This window comes from Podarcis vaucheri (genome assembly GCF_965113315.1).
Source record: "Podarcis vaucheri genome assembly, chromosome: 5".
NCBI lineage: Eukaryota > Metazoa > Chordata > Lepidosauria > Squamata > Lacertidae > Podarcis > Podarcis vaucheri.
This window is the reverse complement of record NC_138763.1, coordinates 74522373-74542919: the sequence shown is the minus strand read 5'-3', so window position 1 is coordinate 74542919 and position 20547 is coordinate 74522373. Positions and strand designations below refer to the sequence as shown.

The 20547-nt window shown below is 40.5% G+C and overlaps 2 protein-coding genes across 13 annotated transcripts in view; one reads left to right on the top strand and one right to left on the bottom strand.

Annotated features, from left to right (window-relative positions):
- The window catches only part of LRRTM3 (leucine rich repeat transmembrane neuronal 3), a 100391-nt gene extending 96853 nt beyond the window's left edge, over positions 1–3538 (top strand). The window contains exon 3 of the mRNA XM_082222446.1: positions 910–3538. Within this exon, the coding sequence (XP_082078572.1) occupies positions 910–1098 (189 nt within the window). The 3' untranslated portion in view covers positions 1099–3538. The remainder of the gene's footprint in view (positions 1–909) is intronic.
- CTNNA3 (catenin alpha 3) overlaps positions 1–20547 on the bottom strand; it is a 591589-nt gene that overhangs the window by 423512 nt on the left and 147530 nt on the right. Inside the window, exon 8 of one of the 12 annotated variants that reach the window (XM_082222362.1) lies at positions 8438–8497. The exons of the other annotated variants lie outside the window; for them this stretch is intronic. Coding sequence (XP_082078488.1) covers positions 8453–8497 — 45 coding nt within the window. The 3' untranslated portion in view covers positions 8438–8452. Of the gene's footprint in view, positions 1–8437; positions 8498–20547 lie in introns of those variants that run through there. 12 annotated transcript variants of the gene reach the window in all.

Sequence of the window (20547 nt, the reverse complement as noted above, 5' to 3'; positions counted from 1 at the left end):
AAGTCTTTATTAAATAGAATGGTAACTATGAAATGAGACATGACAGGAGAGTTGTGATCCTCCTCCTGCTGCTGTTGTTCTTTTCTGATAAAGATTAATAGCAGCCACCATGCAAGGAGTGTATGATACAATGAGGACCATTGTATTTGGAAAGCGAAGTTAACCCTATCCCCTATCAAATTTTCCTAATGAAAAATTATTTGTCCCATCAGGCAAACAGCAATTGGAGTAGAGGGGATGATTACTATTATGAAAACAGTCTAGGGAAAAAATATTTGGGGGGAAATGGAATAAAATAATATATGTAGCAATAAAAGAAAAAAGTATTTCTGGCTGTTACAATGGTAAAAATGTATTAATTTGAAAACTGTATTAAGTGGTTCATGGATTGGTGAAACATTGTGTAATTGATGTATTCAAACAATCTATTACAGATTAATGATGATGAAATACCATTAGCTGAAATAAATTAAGTCTGGCTAAACTACCATTAGTCTTTGTGGGAGATGACTACATTTATGAAAGAAATGTCCACATTTTACCATTGTGGGATAATATTTGTGGGATAATAGGTTTAGAGACCAAGTAGTCTACAATGGAGTATTAAATCGATAATGAAATTAAAAAGATGGGAGGGAGAGAGAAGGCTTGGTTTTTTTCCTAGTTAAGAGTTCATTTATGTGAAAAACAGATATTTAATAGATAGTATAGAATGTGGAGGGGAAACAGGAAAAAAACCTTCTCCCCAGCATCACAATTCTATTCGAATCTCCCCCACCTCCCTTCTGTAGCTGCTAATGAAGCTGTAAAAAAAAGCAGAAAATGCAATCATGGTCTTCAATATTACATCTAGTTTACTGCTCAGCTGCCTCTTTACTAACTACTTTTCATATTTATTTCCACCTCTAGATACCTTTATCTATGAACGTGTCAACATTTCTTGCATATGACCAGCCTACAATAAGTTACTGTGGTGTACACCATGAACTTCTTGCTCATAAGCCCTATGAATCTAATGCACAGGAAGAAACAATGGAAACACATTTAGAGACTGATTTGGATCTGAGCACAATCACAACGGTAGCACGAAATCAGTGATACATTCAGTGGCCTGAAATACAGCCAAGGGTTGCCACCATATTTTTTTCACATGAAGGATGAAATGAAGATTTCTTCAGTAATGGATTCAAAAATTCCTGTTCTGTTGAAATTTACACATTCAGATACAGATTGTTTGATGTCTACAATTTATAATTAGCTAAGTTGTGCAGTATTTTTTGACTTTAAAAACAGAGTACAATCCTTAAAATAAATCTTTTTTCAAAACTCATCCTACCTACCTGTAAAAAAACAAAACTGTACAGATCTAATGTATTTTTTCATATTGTAAAGTTTCAATATACTGAGATGTACTGGTATGTACAGGACCATGATTTAATTACATTTTACTTTGCAAATTTCAGTTTTTAAAATTTTAAATTAACAAAAGTTTTATCTTGTGTTATATTCAGAGTTTCTCAGTTTCGTAGAAACTGTTTTGTTACTGCTTTTGTGCCCAGAAAGAAAACTTCACTCTGAAATTCTGTGCTGTGCAAAATCTGCACAACTGTTATCACACTGACTGTGCAGGAAATTCTATCTATTTGTTCCAGAAATAATCCATTAACCAAATGGAGGGGTGGATTGTACAAGATTACAGAGACAATGGTTTTTTTTCCTATTAAAAAAGAATCAAAGTTTTTTTAAAACAGTTCTCAGAATTAACTGTTGCCTTGTATTGCAGCCTGGTTTGTAAAGCAATGAAATGTAATGATAAAGAGGGATATTTTATCAACGCATCTGTGAATGAATGACTCATTGTCCTATTCCTTCATGTAGTACTGCATCAAAAAAACAGAAAAACACACCACAGAGAATAAGAGCATTGAAGACAAAGAAAGTAACCACAGCAACAAAGTTTCATTCAGTTAATGGCTGACCAGGATGCAGTTTTAGTTAGTTTCTAAGTAATTCAGATAAAGCAACTAGGTAGCCATGACAATTAGATGTATTTTAATTCTTCAAGTATTCAATCAGTACAAGCACCAGCAGTATGCTTTTATGGCTGTTTCATCCTGAAAATTAGCCAATAAGCCAATTCCCTGGTTTTACAATTTAAAATAAGTTTTGGGATGCATAGTACAATGCATATAAAAAGTTATCTAAAGAGGCCTGAATGTTGGCTTTTGGAAATGCCATTTGGACATAACAAATTACAGATGGAGAATAAAATGTAGAGACAAGTCACACATATCCTTTTGGGGATAGGGTTCAGTCATGTTGCCCTTTTTAGGGGTTATATCTGACTGAATGAAGAGGTAGTAAATTAATCCTCCAAACAATTGTCATGGGCACAGATCCTTATTTGGCACAGTCACAGAAATGGATTTTAAGGGCAGGTTCACATATTACCTAACCTCCTACCCTTCCCACATGCATATTTGCACCTTTGTATGTATTCTGCAACATGCATATAACCTGAATGTTCCATGCACAGGCTCATTTGCTTTTAGATTTGATTGACATCATCTGACACACACACACACACACACACACACACACAGCTGTGGCCAAGTGGGAAAGACTATATGAATTGGAACTACATATGGATGTGCCCTTTACACACAGAACCCACATTATCTTGTTGCCTAACCAGTGTAATAAGAGGCATTTATGCACCCACCATCCAACCTTTTTGCAGTTGGGTCCTCCTTAAGCTAATGCAGGAACCAGCCCCCAGTTTGGATCTGTGCTCATGATTGCCTACAGGTTACAGCTACTTTACCTCCATATTCAGTTAAAGGTGACAAAAATAAGTCAGAAAAAAGAAAGCCCCCCCAAACCATAATGAGATTATCTCCCTCTCCTCTATATTTACAGGTAACTTAATAAGGAAAGTTATTGACCAAAAAGTAAGAAATGTTTTATTGTATCACAGAACCAATTATAGAGACCGACCTCTAAATAATATTTAAATATTTAAGATGTCTAAAATCTAAATAAATTTGTCATGAATTCTAGCTGTTCATACAGAACCTACTGACTGCCACCCAATTACTGGTTTTTGAGAAGGAAATCTTCATATTTTAGCTTCAATAATGCTAACAACACTGGACTATAGCAACAGAGGTTACAGTACAATTACTTTAAAAATATGGAAGATTACATAAGTTAAAAGATTCATCCTCTGGGGTTCTGACTAGGGATAAGTATTCAGAATTACCTGGGTTTTCCAAAAGGTTAGGGCAAAACGTTTCATACAGTAGTAACGAATATCTTCTTTTTATATATAAATAAAGAGAAATTATTTAACCACAAATCTATTTTTCTCAATACTTCTCCCAAATATTTTACAGTAACTTCATGAAAGAAAATTAAAAACTATGAAATCCACCATTTGTATAAAGCAACTATTATTGGGAAAAAATTACCTTCGGAATATTGTTAAAAAGGAATATGGGAATACAAAATGTCAAAAAAGAGTACACTGTATTATTTATTTAGCATCCTAGATTTTGTAACATATTTTGCATAAATTATTTGCTATTCAAAATATTTTATTTGTCATTTTTAAAATTCATCCTAACTTTCATAAGCTTTTCAGTTTCTGGTTTCTTTATTATATTGGCATAATGATTCTTGGATTTCTGATCTTCATTTAGTAATCTGGGCCACAGCCATGAGGTTTGAAAATGGATTTAGCTACTTGCAGTGGGTGGTAAAAAGAGGTGGGGGGGAACTGTCTTCACATGTACTGCATGAGAAAAAACATTTCCAGACCTTGACTACGTTAAGTATGTAGTTTAAGTATGGAATTAATTTATCTGATTGTGATGGAAGTTTAGAGGAAATCTCAGTGTTCCCAAATTATGAGTCTGGTAACAAAAAATACAAGTTCAGTAACAAACCAATATAATATTATGTTCTTTCCTCACTGTTGGCTCATGAAGACCACTTCATATGTTACTACAGCAGGATGGTCGCTAGCTACTAAAAACAGAACTGTGTGGATGCCTTTCTATGACTATGTTGGCATGGTTAAAACTGCTGCACCTATGTGTATCTATGCACTTCACACAAGGAAAGGCCTCCATGTTCAAAATTATTGGTAGCTACCATGCTGAACCTCAAACAACTTATAAAGTCAGCCTTCATATGGCTTCACACTTACACTCTTCAGATGTTTGTTAGGGCTGAATGGGTGCACAATATGATGGGGGAAGAGGCAGAACTATAATAGAAAGCTCCTCCACATACCTAGATGTGATGATTAAAACATGTAGAGATCCCTATGCATAGACATAATGCTTTTCCACACATGTTCCAAAGAGTGAGCCTTGGTTTGGAGAGGAATTTGCCTCTATACTGGTGCTCCCCACCCTGCAATATGTTAACTTGGCTCTACTATAACATCTAAAAAGAGCTTAGGTGGCCTTTGGAAAGACTCTTGCCTCTCAAGAGCACCAAACCATATGAGGACATGAAAGGGGTTGGTTTGTAGAGCAATTATGTGAGGTGCTCATCCAATCTTATTGAGGAGGAAATAAAGGTAAAGGTGCCCCTGACCGTTAGGTCCAGTCACGGACGACTCTGGGTTTGCGCGCTCATCTCACTCTATAGGCCAAGGGAACCGACGTTTGTCCGCAGACAGCTTCTAGGTAATGTGGCCAGCATGACTAAGCCGCTTCTGGCGAACCAGAGCAGCGCACGGAAACACCGTTTACCTTCCCACTGGAGCGGTACCTATTTATCTACTTGCATTTTGACGTGTTTTCGAACTGCTAGGTTGGCAGGAGCAGGGACCGAGCAACGGGAGCTCACCCCATCATGGGGATTTGAACTACCGACCTTATGATCAGCAAGCCCTGATCAGGTTTAGACCACAGCGCCACCCGGATCCCATGAGGCGGAAATAGGAGTGCCCATTTTCTCGTACCACAAAGAAGCCTTCTATTTCCTGTTAGCTAAATGAAAAACTCTCTCTTTCTTGAAGAAAGAATTATTACCTGTTTATACCATGGAAGCAGAATAAGCATATACCGTATTTTTTGCTCTATAAGACGTACCCAACCACGACGCACCTAGTTTTTAGAGGAGAAAAACAAGAAACAAGAAAGCAACGCAAAGCCTCTTGAGCGAAGAGGCAGGAGAGCTCCCACTGCACTCAAGAGGCTTTGCGTGGCTATCCCAGAAGCCAGAAGAGCAAGAGGGATCGGTGCGCACCAATCCCTCTTGCTCTTCTGGCTTCAGCGAAAGCAATGCAAAGCCTCTTGAGTGAAGAGGCAGGAGCCACACACTCTGTCCCTTCCCCCACCTCCTGCAAAAGCCAGCAAGAGCCACGCGCTCTTTAAAGGGAGAGCGGCTCTTGCTGGCTTTTGCGGGAGGTGGGGGAAGGGACAGAGCGCGGCTAAGCCAGAAGCTAGAACAGCGAGAGGGAGCACAGCGATCCCTCTCACTGTTCTGGCTTCTGGGATAACAGCGCAGCCTCTTCAGGGCAGCGGGATGAAGGCTCCCCACTGCTCTGAAGAGGCTGTGCGCGGCGAAGCCAGAACAGTGAGAGGGAGTGCTGCGCAGCAATCCCTCTCGCTGTTCTGGCTTCTGGGATAGCTGCGCAGCCTGCATTTGCTCCATAAGACACACACACATTTCCCCTTACTTTTTAGGAGGGAAAAGGTGCATCTTATAAAGCGAAAAATACAGTACTGAATACAGAATTTTTGTTGCTCCTCTTGCTGTTGGCATCCGTCTGACTTGGGAGACAATGGATAATCAAGCACCTGGCAGGCCACAATATAATGCTGCTGGGTGGGTGTCATTTGCTTGCTGGGATTAAGCTATGCAGATGCTTCAGCTGGCTTTCATAATGCTGGACACATTTCATATTTGTAGCCCAGTAATTACCTTCAAATAAGTAGTTGTATTATTACTAGGGTGCCACTTTCATTTTATCATACAATGTGCAATAATCAAATAATTGGGAACTCAGTTTATTAATGGAAATTTTCAGTAGCTGTTAAATTAATGAAAACGTTAAAAACCATCAGCCTCTTCTCTTCTGGAAGGATGACTGATAGCTGTAGATACTACACCCACCTGCATGCTGTTCATTCTAATGTGATCACTGTTGATAGTTCATAAGCAATGAGCCAAGATTAGAAGGGCCGTCTGCACAATGGATCCTTTCAGGTTCCTTCCAAAAATAGCAGAGAAAGCATGGGGAAACCCAGGATACATGCAGATGTGTTTGTGCTCTGGATCCCAGTGTACATGGCTTGCAGTAATTAAACAGTCAGGTAAGTCTGAAGCAGTCAGGGGGGAAATAAAAAAAAATAAAAAATTGTCCAGTAGCACCTTATAGACCAACTAAGCTTGTTCTGGTATAAGATTTGTGTGCGTGCACACTTCTTCAGATATTAAATAATTACTAGAAGACAAGAAATAAATCCATTTGTCCCAGCCATCAGGGTGTGTAGCTCTCTAATAGACAATTAAAGGAAGAATTCAATGTTGTCGTCTTCCAATGGTTCAGTCACCACAAGCATTTCAGCTTGCCTGATGGAATGATTTCCTCTCTCTGCCTCCCCACGTGCTGTTCTGGGTGCTCTCCTGATCCCCAAGAGCTTATGAGAGGGCATGGAGCAGGAAGAGAGGGGTGAAGTCACATTGCACCGGTGGGACCCACTGTGCTGTTTCCTGCTGCTGCGTCTACTTAGCTGAATCCAGCCCTATGTCCTTAGTTTTAAAAGATGCTCACAGATAGCTGTATTACCCTGTGTCAGAACACTGGTCTATAGCTTAGTTTTATCTACAGCTCTACAATGACGAACGGCAGCTCTCCAGAGTTCTCACACTGATCACACAGATCACAAGATCACACAGAAGGTGCAGAAGAACACCAACCATATTTCCAAAAATATGCAGGGACTCAGCTATACAGCTGCAAATAAAACATTTTAAGTGTGTTGTAAAGTGCATTATACAAATGTGACACTAGATGATGATGGTGAGCTATGGCAAATTCAATATATATTTTTCAAAACTTTTTTTAAAAAAGCATTTTCACTACATTTTTTATTTGTGTCTAGATTCCACCCAGGCTGGGGTAGAAGGCAGCCTGAGCATGCCAACAGACTATTTCCTCTATAGGTACAGAGTAAGCATTCCCAGCTCCTGTATTATGCAGGAGACTTCGGGTTCCAGAGCTCAGCATTAACTCCTGAAAGACTCTGGTAGCCTTAGCAAACCTCAAAGCCAGCTTTCCTAGATATTAACAGTGGCCTGGTCACATAAACCTGAAGGATATGCTAATGTTTTTCTAAGTAAAGGCAGGTAAAATCTACTCAGTGTTTGACTGTATCCTTGTGCAACAAGAGCTACAATAGCTGGGATAAATGCAGTAGAAGCTGGAATACTTGGTTTTAGCTTACCGTAGTTTATTTGGTTTATTAATTTATATTCCACCTTTCTGTATAAAACACATTCAAGGCAGCTTACAATAAAAAATAAAACCAGCATCAATTATGAAAATGCACTAGAAGTGGGAAAAAATTCTTTAAATGTATTTCACAGGAGACATTGGTGCAAATCTTTTAAATATTCCGGTTCATATATCCCTGCCACTAATTACATGGTTAGGAGCTGAATTCAAGTTCACTACAAGACTGGGCTACAGGGCAACTGGGTTCTTCCTTAGAAAGAAAGGCACTTTATGGGGAAAAATATATTCTTTCATTTAATGTGTTTTTTTCTTTAGCTGCTGCTGTGCAAGAGAGAGGAAATAATGAAATAACATGTTTTCCTATGCTGTTAGCATTAACTGAGTCTTGGACAACTGGGTCGTGATGCTGTACTACCACCCAAGCTAACAATGTCCTTGCATGCAAGCTATATGTGGTATAAAATGCTTATTTCGTGTTCTTCTTAGCAAATCTTCGCACTCACTAGAATGAGAATTGTGGAGGCTCACAAAGTGCCATTGGGCCCTCTGCATCTCTAAGAGAAGAAGGTGCGAAGATGTCACAGTGATCTTGAATACAACGAAGATTGAGAGGGGAAGCTACAGCGAGTGGTCCTGTGTGCTGAGGTACTCACAACAGCCATCAAGAGAATGTGCAACACTTGTTCAGAATGCACGAAAAGGTAAACAAGTAAGTTGCTGAAGGAAAAACACTTCTAAATAAGTAATTTGTTCAAATAAAAGAGGCCTTGCATATTAAAAGCATGTAAAGAAGGTGCAAAACGTAAGTGATTTTTTGTGTTTCATGTTTCCACTTTTTAACATTTAAAAAATAACATGGGGAAAAGGGACGTGGGCATCTTCTTTTTGCAACTCTCTTTTCTCAGCACGGGAAAAACACTAAAAGTCTTCCATCATCACCACAAAACACCAGAGGCACTAAAGTTGAAGCAGAAATCATGCACCCCTTCTTTTCACTGCTTCTTGTACCAACAACAGTGGCTGTAAGAGGTTGCATAAGCAGTCATTAGAAAGACAAATCCTTGGCCTCAAGAAAATCTACAACTGAATGCATCAGCAATCGTTAATGAATGGCTTGACACTTGGGAAGAACATTTCTTCCCTGAAGAGTTTATATTATTATTAGGGGGGGGGGAGAGAAACATGCACACATAAGAAAAAAGGGATTAAAAAAAACAAGGACTTTTAATGCTTATCTTCATCAAAGTTTCCTGCTTGGCAGGGGGTTGGCCCTTGTGGTCTCTTCCAACTCTATGATTCTATGATTCTATGAAATATATGGCCAACTTCCCACTACATAGGGAATGGCTATGAAAGAGAATTAGACAAACTTCTGGAGAATTTTGAACTTGTTCTCTCTCAGAATATGCATTTCAATAATTTTGTTTTAGCCAAGAACTACAATGGGATATTTTGGAATTGCAAAAGTCAGTGGATAATTCAGTGATCCAATCCGCACATTAGGCCAAGAGATGAAGCTCTAGTCTTCTTAACAGAGAAGTTTAGATTTCCCAATCATGCCTGCACTTACCCACCTCAACATTGTTTTAACCCAAAGCAGCCCCAGAAGAGTTCAAACTTGGACTGAGGCATGTGTAGGATATAACCTTTGTACTGTTGTCCAGTTAAAACCCATCCCTTCAAATGCAGCTTCCCTCCTGGGTAGGGGTGTCATATTTCAAACAGTGAAAATTCAGACAGAAAAGTTGTTGAGCTCTTTTTTTGCTGTTTTTGAGCTATTTTTATGCCGACGTGGGCATTTCATATGTACCACAATTTCATAAAACCAATATCAAAGCAGTTTTCAACAAATGTGGGTGGGTGGGTGACCACATTGAGATCTAAAGATCTAAACTTACAGATCATCAGCTATTATAGAAAATGATTTTCCTAATTGTCTGCATAAACCTGGCAGCATTATCTCTCCTCCACTTTGACTCTCCTCTACAAACAATACAGCCCAAATACTGATTCCCTTCCCCGATTCTTCTTTTTAAAAGTAAACATGCATTTAATATATCACATAGATAGGCCCCAAGAGGTGAAGGAAAGAGATTGTGAACAGAGACCCTACTGGTTTCATCTCTTTAAGAACCCAGGACTAAAGTATTAAGAACTCTGGAATAAAGGTCTTCCTGAGCTCCCACAAATGTTTTACATGCATGCATGAAAGTATGGGATTATTTGAAACAGTCAGTCTTAATAATGAAATGTTTTTACTGGGCCTCAATCAAAAGTAGTAAGTGAACACATTTATTCAACATGGAACTACAGTATCTGCAACACACTCATTTCTTCATTAATCAATGGGCATGTCTAGTTAACTTTCCATGCTTCTCCAAACTCTGAAAAAGCTTCTTTTAGTATGCCATATTTCATCTGCATTTTGCTCAATCAGATTTCTACTCCACTCGTCATTTGAAAAAGACCACAGTGAGAATATTCTATTTCATTGGGAATCAGGTAGCAGAGAGTAGTGCTAAAAAGAGATATTTGTTATTAAAGTTCATACATGCAGAGCGGACTTTGGTAATCTTTCATAATATGGCACCTTGTGAAAGGCCAAAATTTGGTACGCCCAATGGATCTCTGCAATTTTACAGCCCCTTGGCTTGGCTCCCTGTGCAGAAGAACCACCCTAAATCCGGCACTGTCACATGTTGGGAACAGATTCATAGTGGCAGAATTTGCAATTGAGTACCATTTGCAGCTCCAAATAAATATTTTGCATCTGTAGGGTGCAAGCATCTGTAGGAATACTTGCAGGACATACATTCAGTCCACAGTTAATGGACTTAAAATCAATAAAATTGATGAGCTGAAACATGCTAAGCTCTGTGTTGGACTGTGACCATGGAAAAGCTCAGTTTTTTACTGGCACTAAGATGTTCTAACACTAGCCATCCAGAGGCAGTGGCGGTGTAGCATGGGGGGTGCGGGGGGGGCAGCCACACCGGGCGCAACATCTGGGGGGCGCTCGCACTCGCAGCTCTCTGCCCCTGCTAAAATCCACGGGTTATGGGGCGCAAATTACTTGCCTTGCCCCGGGGGCTGACAACCCACGCTACGCCACTGTCCAGAGGTCTCTCTATTAATCTTAAACCATGTCACAGACAGGGAATACCTGTTTTTTCCTGAAAGGGTTCAGTTGTGGATAATTCTTTTTAGCATCTCAGAGATCTTTTTGCAGCAAATATCTAACAGGACCCATCCACCAATCCCCTACAATGAATAACTCATGCAAACAATGGTTACTTTCATGAATTTTTCTAAGTATCTACAGTATGGAAAAGAGGGCAGATAGTGCAGTGAAAGAACAGTAGTTGCCTTCTAACAATGAAGGTAAATGTATATGGTTGTTTTTGTTCCTACTTTTGTTCCAACTAGCGCTGACCTAAAACACACCACATATACCCCCTTTGCAGTTCTATTTTCAGTTAAATAATGAGCACTTATTTTGGTGATTCTTGAGAGGGCCCTGTGAACAGAAGAGGAGCGTTCACCTATCCAACCTTGCTGCTAGTGAAAGCCCACTAATGGAGCACTGTAGCTATCCATAGCCACATTGTCCTCTTTTCCCAATACCAACTGAGACAGAGAGGAATGTTTCCTGTCCTTAGTGAAAATCTGCCTTGTGATGTAAAATTGTCACAAAGCCACTTCAGAGGACAAATCTGATTGCCTTCAGTTTGAATGGGTGGCTAGGACAGCAGGTGGTATACGATCTGAGATGTGATGGCATCCCACTCCCTGCCAATTAAAGAACAGGAAGGAAATGAAAATGACAATAATGATGCAGTTTTTATAGCAAGCAGCTGCTGAGAAGAACAGGTAGGAAGAAAGCAAACTTTGAGGCACAATGAAAATATCCAATTAAGAACATCGAGCTGAGCCCTATGAAAATAGTCACTGAACCTGTTCTGAATGGGGTTGCACTCCATCTGAAGAAGCAAGTGCACAGTTTGGGGGTACTTTGTCACTACAGGCCCAAGCATCCTCTGTGGCTACAAGTGCCTCTTAGCAGCTTTGTCTGGTTTGCCAGTTATGGCCATTCCTGGACAAGAATAGCCTAATCACTGTGATTCATGTAATCTTGAGGCTGTATTACCGCAGTGTACTCTATGTGGGGCTGCCATTGGGCTTTTTTTGTTTGTTTTTGTTTGTTTTTGTTTTTCTAAAATAATTTTTGTTTATATGCATTACAACACTTATTCAAATATAATTCTAACACTTTAAACTTTAACTCCCTTTTCCCTCTTTATGTGGTTCTATACATTTATTTTCATCCTTTTCTGCATACTCCAAATTATCTTAATTTATTTTTTATTCATCTATTGCCATATGGATCTCATATGCCTTTTTTAAACTGCAGGTTTTTACAGTAATCCTGCCAATGTCTTAATCTGTTTACACTTTGCTTGTACAAATAAACCATTTCCATTCCTTTCTAAATAACTTTTTATCTTGAGTTCTTATTCTTCCGGTAAGTTTCGCCATTTCTGCATACTCCATTAATTTCAGTAGCCATTCTTCTCGCATCGGGACTTCTTCTTCCTTCCATTTTTGGGCATACAACATTCTTGCAGCTGTTGTTGTTGTTTAGTCGTTTAGTCGTGTCCGATTCTTCGTGACCCCATGGACCAGAGCACGCCAGGCACTCCTATCTTCCACTGCCTCCCACAGTTTGGTCAGATTCATGTTTGTGGCTTCGAGAACACCGTCCAACCATCTTGTCCTCTGTCGTCCCCTTCTCCTTGTGCCCTCCATCTTTCCCAACATCAGGGTCTTTTCCAGGAAGTCTTCTCTTCTCATGAGGTGGCCAAAGTATTGGAGTCTCAGCTTCAGGATCTGTCCTTCCAGTGAGCACTCAGGGCTGATTTCCTTAAGAATGGATGTGTTTGATCTTCTTGCAGTCCATGGGACTCTCAAGAGTCTCCTCCAGCACCGTAATTCAAAAGCATCAATTCTTCGACGATCAGCCTTCTTTATTGTCCAGCTCTCACTTCCATACATCACTACTGGGAAAACCATGGCTTTTACTATATGGACCTATGTTGGCAAGGTGATGTCTCTGCTTTTTAAGGCGCTGTCTAGGTTTGCCATCGCCTTTCTCCCAAGGAGCAGGCGTCTTTTAATTTCGTGACTGCTGTCACCATCTGCAGTGATCATGGAGCCCAGGAAAGTAAAATCTCTCACTGCCTCCATTTCTTCCCCTTCTATTTGCCAGGAAGTGATGAGACCAGCTGTAGTTGCGTACATAAATAAAGTTCTATACTGTTTAGGTAGTTCTGATCCCATAATTCCCAAGAGAAAAGCTTCTGGGGTTGTTGTTTTTTAAACAAATGTTATCTTAAACATCTTTTTTCAATTCATTATATATCATTTCCCAGTAAGCTTTAACCTTATTACAAGACCACATGGAAAAATGTTTCTTCTTTCTCTGCATTTCCAACACTTCTTCGAATTTGATTTATATATTTTTGCCAAACTACTAGGTTTTAGGTACCATCTATATAACATTTTCATAGAATTTTCTCATAAACAAGTGTTCCACCAGGCCGGGGCCAAGGCCGAAAAGGTCGAGGCCAGCCTAATCTCCCTGAGGCCCGGGATCTCCAAGATGTTATTATTTGCAGACCATAAGGTCCTCCGTGGGGTATTCCAAGAGAAGCGGTCCCGTAGATACGAGGGTCCTAGGCCGTATTGTAACCATGTTGTTAACAACCCAGATAAATCCTTAAACTCTTTTAATTTAAATTCTCCACCCTCCTCTCTTAGCAAATTTCTAGAAGTTGCCCAACTCTCCATCATATTTTTATTTTTCACCACTATTTCCAAAGGTTAAAGCCATAGTGGTATTTTGGTCTCCAATAAGTTTTTATATTTATCCCATAATCTACACAAATTTTTCCTAATTATATGGTTTGTGAAACCTTTATGTACTTTTGCCTTTTCATACCACAAATAGGTATTCCAACCAAAAATATTATTGTATACTTCCGAATTCTTCAATAACAACCATTCCTTCAACCAGCACAGTCATGATACTTCATATTATATGCTCATTTCCGGCAGAAAATTCATATTCCAGTCCTGTGGAATACTCAGCCAATACAGATTCAGCAGGCACCTTGTTTCAACCTTTAAATGGCTGCTGAAAGCTTCCTCTTCCACCAGGCTTAAGCAGACAGTTAAGAAAACATCTGTACATAATAGTTGGTTTCTGATTTTCACATTTCATATGGTTTTTATTGTATGCTTTTATGTATGGCTATTGTAAATTATGAAGAGCAGAAGGGACGTGGGTGGCGTTGTGGGTTAAACTACAGAGCCTAGGACTTGCTGATTAGAAGGTCGGCAGTTTGAATCCCTGTGATGGGGTGAGCTCCCGTTGCTCGGCCCCTGCTCCTGCCAACCTAGCAGTTCAAAAGCACGTCAAAGTGCAAGTAGATAAATAGGTACCGCTCCAGCGGGAAGGTAAACGGCATTTCCATGCACTGTTCTGGTTCGCCAGAAGCGGCTTAGTCATGCTGGCCACATGACCCGGAAGCTATACGCCGGCTCCCTCAGCCAATAAAGCAAGATGACCGCCGCAACCCCAGAGTTTGCCACGACTGGACCTAATGGTCAGGGGTCCCTTTACCTTTATTGTAAATTATGAAGAGCAGTATGTAAATATTTTAATAAAATGCTTAACCCTGACCTAGTATGAGACTACCTCACATATCAAAGACACTGAGGGGCAGGCGGGGTCCCCTGGAACCAATGCTGAGGATCCTCTTGAGAGGCCCTTCCAATTGAGACCCACTAAAGAACCCTTGGAGCTGGTAGAGGAGGTGGAGAACATCCCTCCCCAACCTTCTCAAGAACGCTGATGTCAAAAGGTCCAAGTTTGGGCCAAAGAGCAACAACATCTACTGGCCCAGAAAGAAATTCCTGAAACTCCTTCACTACTAGCAGCTACAGTTAGGGTATGATCTAGGGAACCAGAGAACATAAGGTCTCCCTCTTGAGCCTTCTATTTGCTGAAAAGAACACAAGTCTCTGGCTCCTTGATCCTTTTTGTTTCCCTTCCTTGTTGTGTTGCACCTTCCCTGAACTCCCTGCAATGTTGACCTTGGACTGTTGCCTGACCCTGCTTCTGGATCACATTTTGGACCTAGACCGATTCTCCACGCTTGATCTTGGTTTCTCTGGAATGCACTGCACTTGCAACCGTCATTGTTGATGAATATTTTGGTAAAAGGCTTATGCCTCCTGAGACTGAGACCCTAGCTCCTGAGGGCCCCCTCTGGAGCATGAGAAATATGAAAACTGGATATACATTTCTCAGCCCCTGGGAATTACAGTGTGTATGTTGCAGCAATCACAAACTCCAGGTGTCTCTAGAGCCAATGCATTTACTAATTTCTTATGTCAATCCAAATCATTAGGCTCAAATCATTAGGAAAAGAGTTTATTTGCTGTAAAACAAATGTATTTGCTACAAAGCACTGCTGCATATTTCTAAGTATATTGCTGAAATTATTTTTTTAGTACTTCCAGCCAAAGAGGTGCACAAAATCTCCTATCCTCTACAGATCAATCCTTTCTTGTTATTAAATTCATTTCTTGTTATTAAATTCATCCCACAAAATATTTCCAAGTTTAAACTCACTATATAGTGTAGCATAGAGTAACTAGGTCAGTGCCTATTTTCCCCTCTAGCTAATTATAGAATCTGATTTATTTTAATTAGAAGGTTTCAGAATAAATCAACATTAACACCAGCAGAGTTCATCAAGATTAATGTTATTTTAATGAATATCAAAGGAATTAGTGTATTTCAGTGTTTTCCACTGGAACACTGAGAATTCTCAAATAAACTGAAGGTGCAGCAAATGCACCTGTGAAAATTCCACATGACACAGACCTTACCAGTCTACTAACCTCAATTTTGCACATAAATTACTTTTTAAGGTGTTTCTTTAGATGGTTAACTACAACATAGATTCTACTGAGTAGTGGGAAATGACCTGCAACACTGACTTCATTATAACTAAGTCCTTTTATCTCAAAGGTCTAATATATTCATGATGATGAATATTTCCAAGTGCCACTAATTTTGATATTACATATGTAATGATAATCATCTACAAGTGAGCATTAATTAACACTACATTACCTTACTGATGCATTACATCTTGATTAATACCGAAAGGTGTCCAGCTGAAAGACGGTCAAACTTCTAGTGAGACAACGGTGGAGAGCAGCTGCTTTTTTATTTTTTGATACAAGGAACACCACACAGCCCATAGCAGGTGACTCTTGAGAGAAATATCGAACGCCAATGCATACCATCCAATATAGGGACATCCTAAGTAAACGTGGGACATTCTGGGGTCAAATCAGAAGCTAGGACAGCTTCTGTAAATCCAGGACTGTCCCTGGAAAAAGGGGGAAATTGGAGGGTTTGCCAGTGCAGATGGAACCCTGGTCATTCCCTTCACACATTAAAATTTTGGTCTAAATGATTTTCCAGGGGAGGAGCAGAACAGGAGAAAAGCGAAAGATTGCTTAACACTTTTTTAAGGGCCAAGGGCCAATCAACATGATATTTAAAATACAATAACAGATTTAACATGTATTTTTTGGAGCCACAAGGGAGTCTAATAAGAATCAAGGCTGCAAGGCATGGGGAGAAAGTTAGCCCTGCCATAGCTCCAATGGAAATAGCCTCCCTGAAGCTATTATTTACCCCAGAAGAGAAACTGCTGTTGACACCAGAACCAAGCTTCCCTCCCAGGGTAAAGAACTGTTTCAGGGAGGGGCTGGTTTTTCAAGACCACAGTGCTGTGAGGAAAGGTGTTTTTATTATTATTATTATTATTATTATTATTATTATTATTATTATTATTATACCTTTCCTGAACATTGGAGTACCAAACCTGATTGATAAATGTGAATATACACATCTAACGTGGTGTGGTGCTGAGAGATTTAGCACTAAGTCTTTCAGAAAATCAGTGCAATGGGACTCCTGTGGGGAGAAAACTGCTCAGCTCCTAGTTTTTAACAGAGGCTGGGATGACTGTTAAATGGCCACGATCACTGACCAACACATTGTCCACACATCATGAAAGAGGAGTCAAGAGATACGATATTGGTGGAAAGGTTATATAACAATGGGAAGATCTGTTACAGCATAGGCCAATCATAGGAATGTAAGCAGGTGAAGTTAATTCCTGAGTGTGAAGAATGCATCCCTCAAGACTCGTGAGCATATAAGCAGTGGGACTCATTCCTTTCTACCTGCGAGTTCATTTCTATGCCCTGCCACTGAGTTCAGCCCCTTCCCTTAACTGCCACAGCCTGCCAGGCACAATAATTTCTGAACCTATGGGGGAAGGGGTGCTATCAGAGTGGCTGGGGAAACCCAGCCAGATGGGTGGGGTACAAATCATCCCACAGAGAAGCCATCCTGGAGGCAGAGACTCACAGAGCTCAATGGCCAGGTCTTAGAGTATGTAAACCAGAATCGGGATCCACAATGATGTGTTGCAGAAGGGCCAGATTCTCAAAGCCAAAGGCAGACCCTATAGCCAAATGCAGGGACTACCAACAAAAACCAGAATTTGAGGGCAAGAACTTAGGGGCCTAACTCCACCATTGCAATCTAGCAGGTACGTAATAACATATACAATGCTTCCAGACGTTGAGCATGTGGGACGCCCTCCCATCAGATGTCAAAGATATAAACAACTATCTGACTTTTAGAAGACATCTGAAGGCAGCCCTGTTTAGGGAAGCTTTTAATATTTGATGAATTACTGTATTTTATTTGCTGGAAGCCACCCAGAGCAGAGTGGCTGGAGTATAAATTATTATTACAGTGGTACTCTGGATGCGAATGGGATCTGTTCCAGAGCCCTGTCCTGTTCGCATCCTGAAGCGAACGCAACCTGTGTCCGTGCGTCTGCGGGTCGTAATTCACCGCTTCCACACATGCTCTTGACGTCATTTTGAGCATCTGCGCATATGCGAGCGGCGAAACCCAGAAGTAACGGCTCCATTACCTCTGGTTCGCTGCGGAGCGCAACCCGAAAATAATCATCCCGAAGCATATTTAACCCGAGGTATGACTGTATTATTATTATTATTATTATTATTATTATTATTATTATGCCAAAGGAGGGCTGAGCAGGACACAGGCAAGGCCTAAATGGCCTGATGGCAGGTCCAAAACTGAATTCAACACAGACAAAGATGGAGAAGTTATGGTAGGACCTAAGGAGCCAAACTGCAAGGATGGAAAATTGGGCTCACACAACCGACAAGCACATCTAGGCAGTGAGACCTACAAATCCTCAAAGTGTCCCTATTTTCCGGGAATGTCCCTGATTTAGAGAAGCCATCCCAGTTTCTGATTTGATCCCATAATGTCCCACTTTTCCTTAGGACATCCCTATTTCCATTGTCAAAATGTTGGAGGGTATGGAGTTACAGTGGTGCCTCGCAAGACGAAAATAATCCGTTCCGCGAGTCTCTTTGTCTAGCGGTTTTTTCGTCTTGCAAAGCAACCCTATTAGCAGCTTAGCGGATTAGCACTATTAGCGGTTTAGCGGCTATTAAAGGCTTAGCGGCTTAGCGGCTGAAAGGCTATTAGCAGCTTAGAAAAAGGGGGGGAAGCAAAAAAAATCGCAAGACTTGCAAGACGTTTTCGTCTTGCGAAGCAAGCCCATAGGGAAATTCGTCTTGCGAAGCGCATCGAAAAACGGAAAACCCTTTCGTCTAGCAGGTTTTTCGTCTTGCGAGGCATTCGTCTTGCGGGGCACCACTGTACTTGACTCCTGAGCTGCCTGAAGGCAATCCTGTATAGGGAAGGCTTTTTAATGTTTAATGTTTTATTATGTTTGTATATATGTTGGAAGTTGCTCAGAGTGACTGGGGCAAACCAATAAGATGTGTGGGGTATAAACAGTAAAATTATCATTATGGAATGGGTCGTCCCTATTTTCATTGGAGAAATCTTGGAGGGTATGGACCTATATGGGCAAGGGGAGATGTTCTGATAGTGAGGCCTACATGGTGGGCCTGCTTGGCCATTCATGGGGTTTAGACTGATGTTCGCACATAAACATCCTGATGTCCAGTCCTACGTGGTCAGCTAGTGGATCTCTCATCTGTGCAAGCCCCAAATGCCATAAGCAATACTGATGACCAAACTGATGACTGAAAGGGCAGTTACCTGCTGTGAAGGCAGGAAGCATAATGAAGTCCTATTCAAAGTGAGACACTCGTGCTCACTCCTACTCTTCACCATCAGCCAGCCAGCTGCGCCTCAGAGTACCTAAGGAGCTAGCATGGAGAGAGAACGTGAACCACTCTTACCAATGCTGCAATGTGAAAGGAAGGAGAGGAAGTGACACAGCAGGGTTGAATGGCTTCCTCTGAGAGAGCACTCCTGCAGCAGTGGTTCCCATATAGCCCACCCCCTCAGGGGAGATCAATTCAAGTCTCTTCCAATGAGAGGGGTGTGGGGCAAACTTGCCCCCACCAAAGGTGGGATGCCATTCCTTTTGCCACAAGCAAATGATTCTAAAAGCCTTTCCTACAGAGCCTTTGTCATAGCAATCCCTTAAAGCAACTTAATCATTCATTCAAAGGGCCTATCAATGCATTACCATGGCAGTATCCCTGGAATTGGGCAGCATTGTGGGACAAACAGAGCCTTTGATCACTGCTTGCCTACCTGCACTATAAAGTGATTGTATTGCTCTTAATGTTATTTCAAAGTCAGAGAGAGTAAGATATTGCATCTACTAATCATGTGCTCTTTTGGAGGAGAAAACTCTTTCATTAGAAATAATAGTCATCATTAATAATAAACCATGTGTCACCCCAGCACTATATACTTCAGTCTTTCACTGCCTTAATGCTAAAGTATGTCATAAATGAGGCATGAAAAGCTATTACAGGAAACTCTCAAAAGGAATAGATTTTGTTGTTTTCTTTGTATCAATAGAAATAATAACTGATCTATTTCACAGCTAATGATAATTGTACACTTCCACCTGCATTTTCAGTACATTTCGCTTTGGACTGTGACTATAAATAAACAAAACAGTCTCCCACTGTTCCCAACAAAACTGAAAGTATAGCTTTTCTTTCCAGAAAAAAAAAATCTTTTAAGGAACAAAATCTGAATGCAAGCATGCACTGGGAGGCAATTATTATTTTATCAGTCTTGTCCATGTTTGTTTCTTCTCGTTACACTTTCATAGCTTTCTTCCTTTGTCAAAAATCTCATTGGCATAAGCAAGAAAGCTAAGCAATACCTATCTCCAGACTTTCACCTGACCTAGTTCCATCTGCCTGCTGCCACTCATAAAATGAGTAGACTAGTAGACTAAAGTACATAATAAAATATGAACTAGGAAGCATTTTGTAATAAACCACTCCCCTGCCCAATGTCCTGCCCCCTTAACCAACAACCGCACACTTTGAAAGTAATCTTATAAGACAGAGTTCACACATGCATGTTCACCCCTCAATAGCCATAACATGAAGTGATCATTAGTTGTACAATGATTTGAGTATTCTGGAAGGAAAGTGGATTATTCATCGATTTAATCAACAACTAAATGACGTGTGAAATTGTCATTACAGATCAAACATCAGAAAGAGCCTTCTGTATCACCTGAACCGACTTCAATCACAACTCTGTTCTGCATAGACAGTTTACACATCATCAGATGTCTCATTGGCATGAGTGAAGTAAATACCCAGCCAATGTCTGATTAACAACAATCTTCTTGGGGCATGCCTGTAAATCAGCTGCCCATGCTTTCAGTTTGGTGCTGTTGATGGTCAATTCAAGGTGTGGAACACGTTAGTGGAAAACACATAGGCCTTTTCACCAGCACACCCTCATATCAATAGTTGGAAGCTGGCTCTGTAGGCAGCACAGTATGATTTTTTTGGTCCAAAAAATCTTCCGTATTGCAATGTTGAAAGATGACAGTGCAGCACCAGCTGAAATGTCTGATACA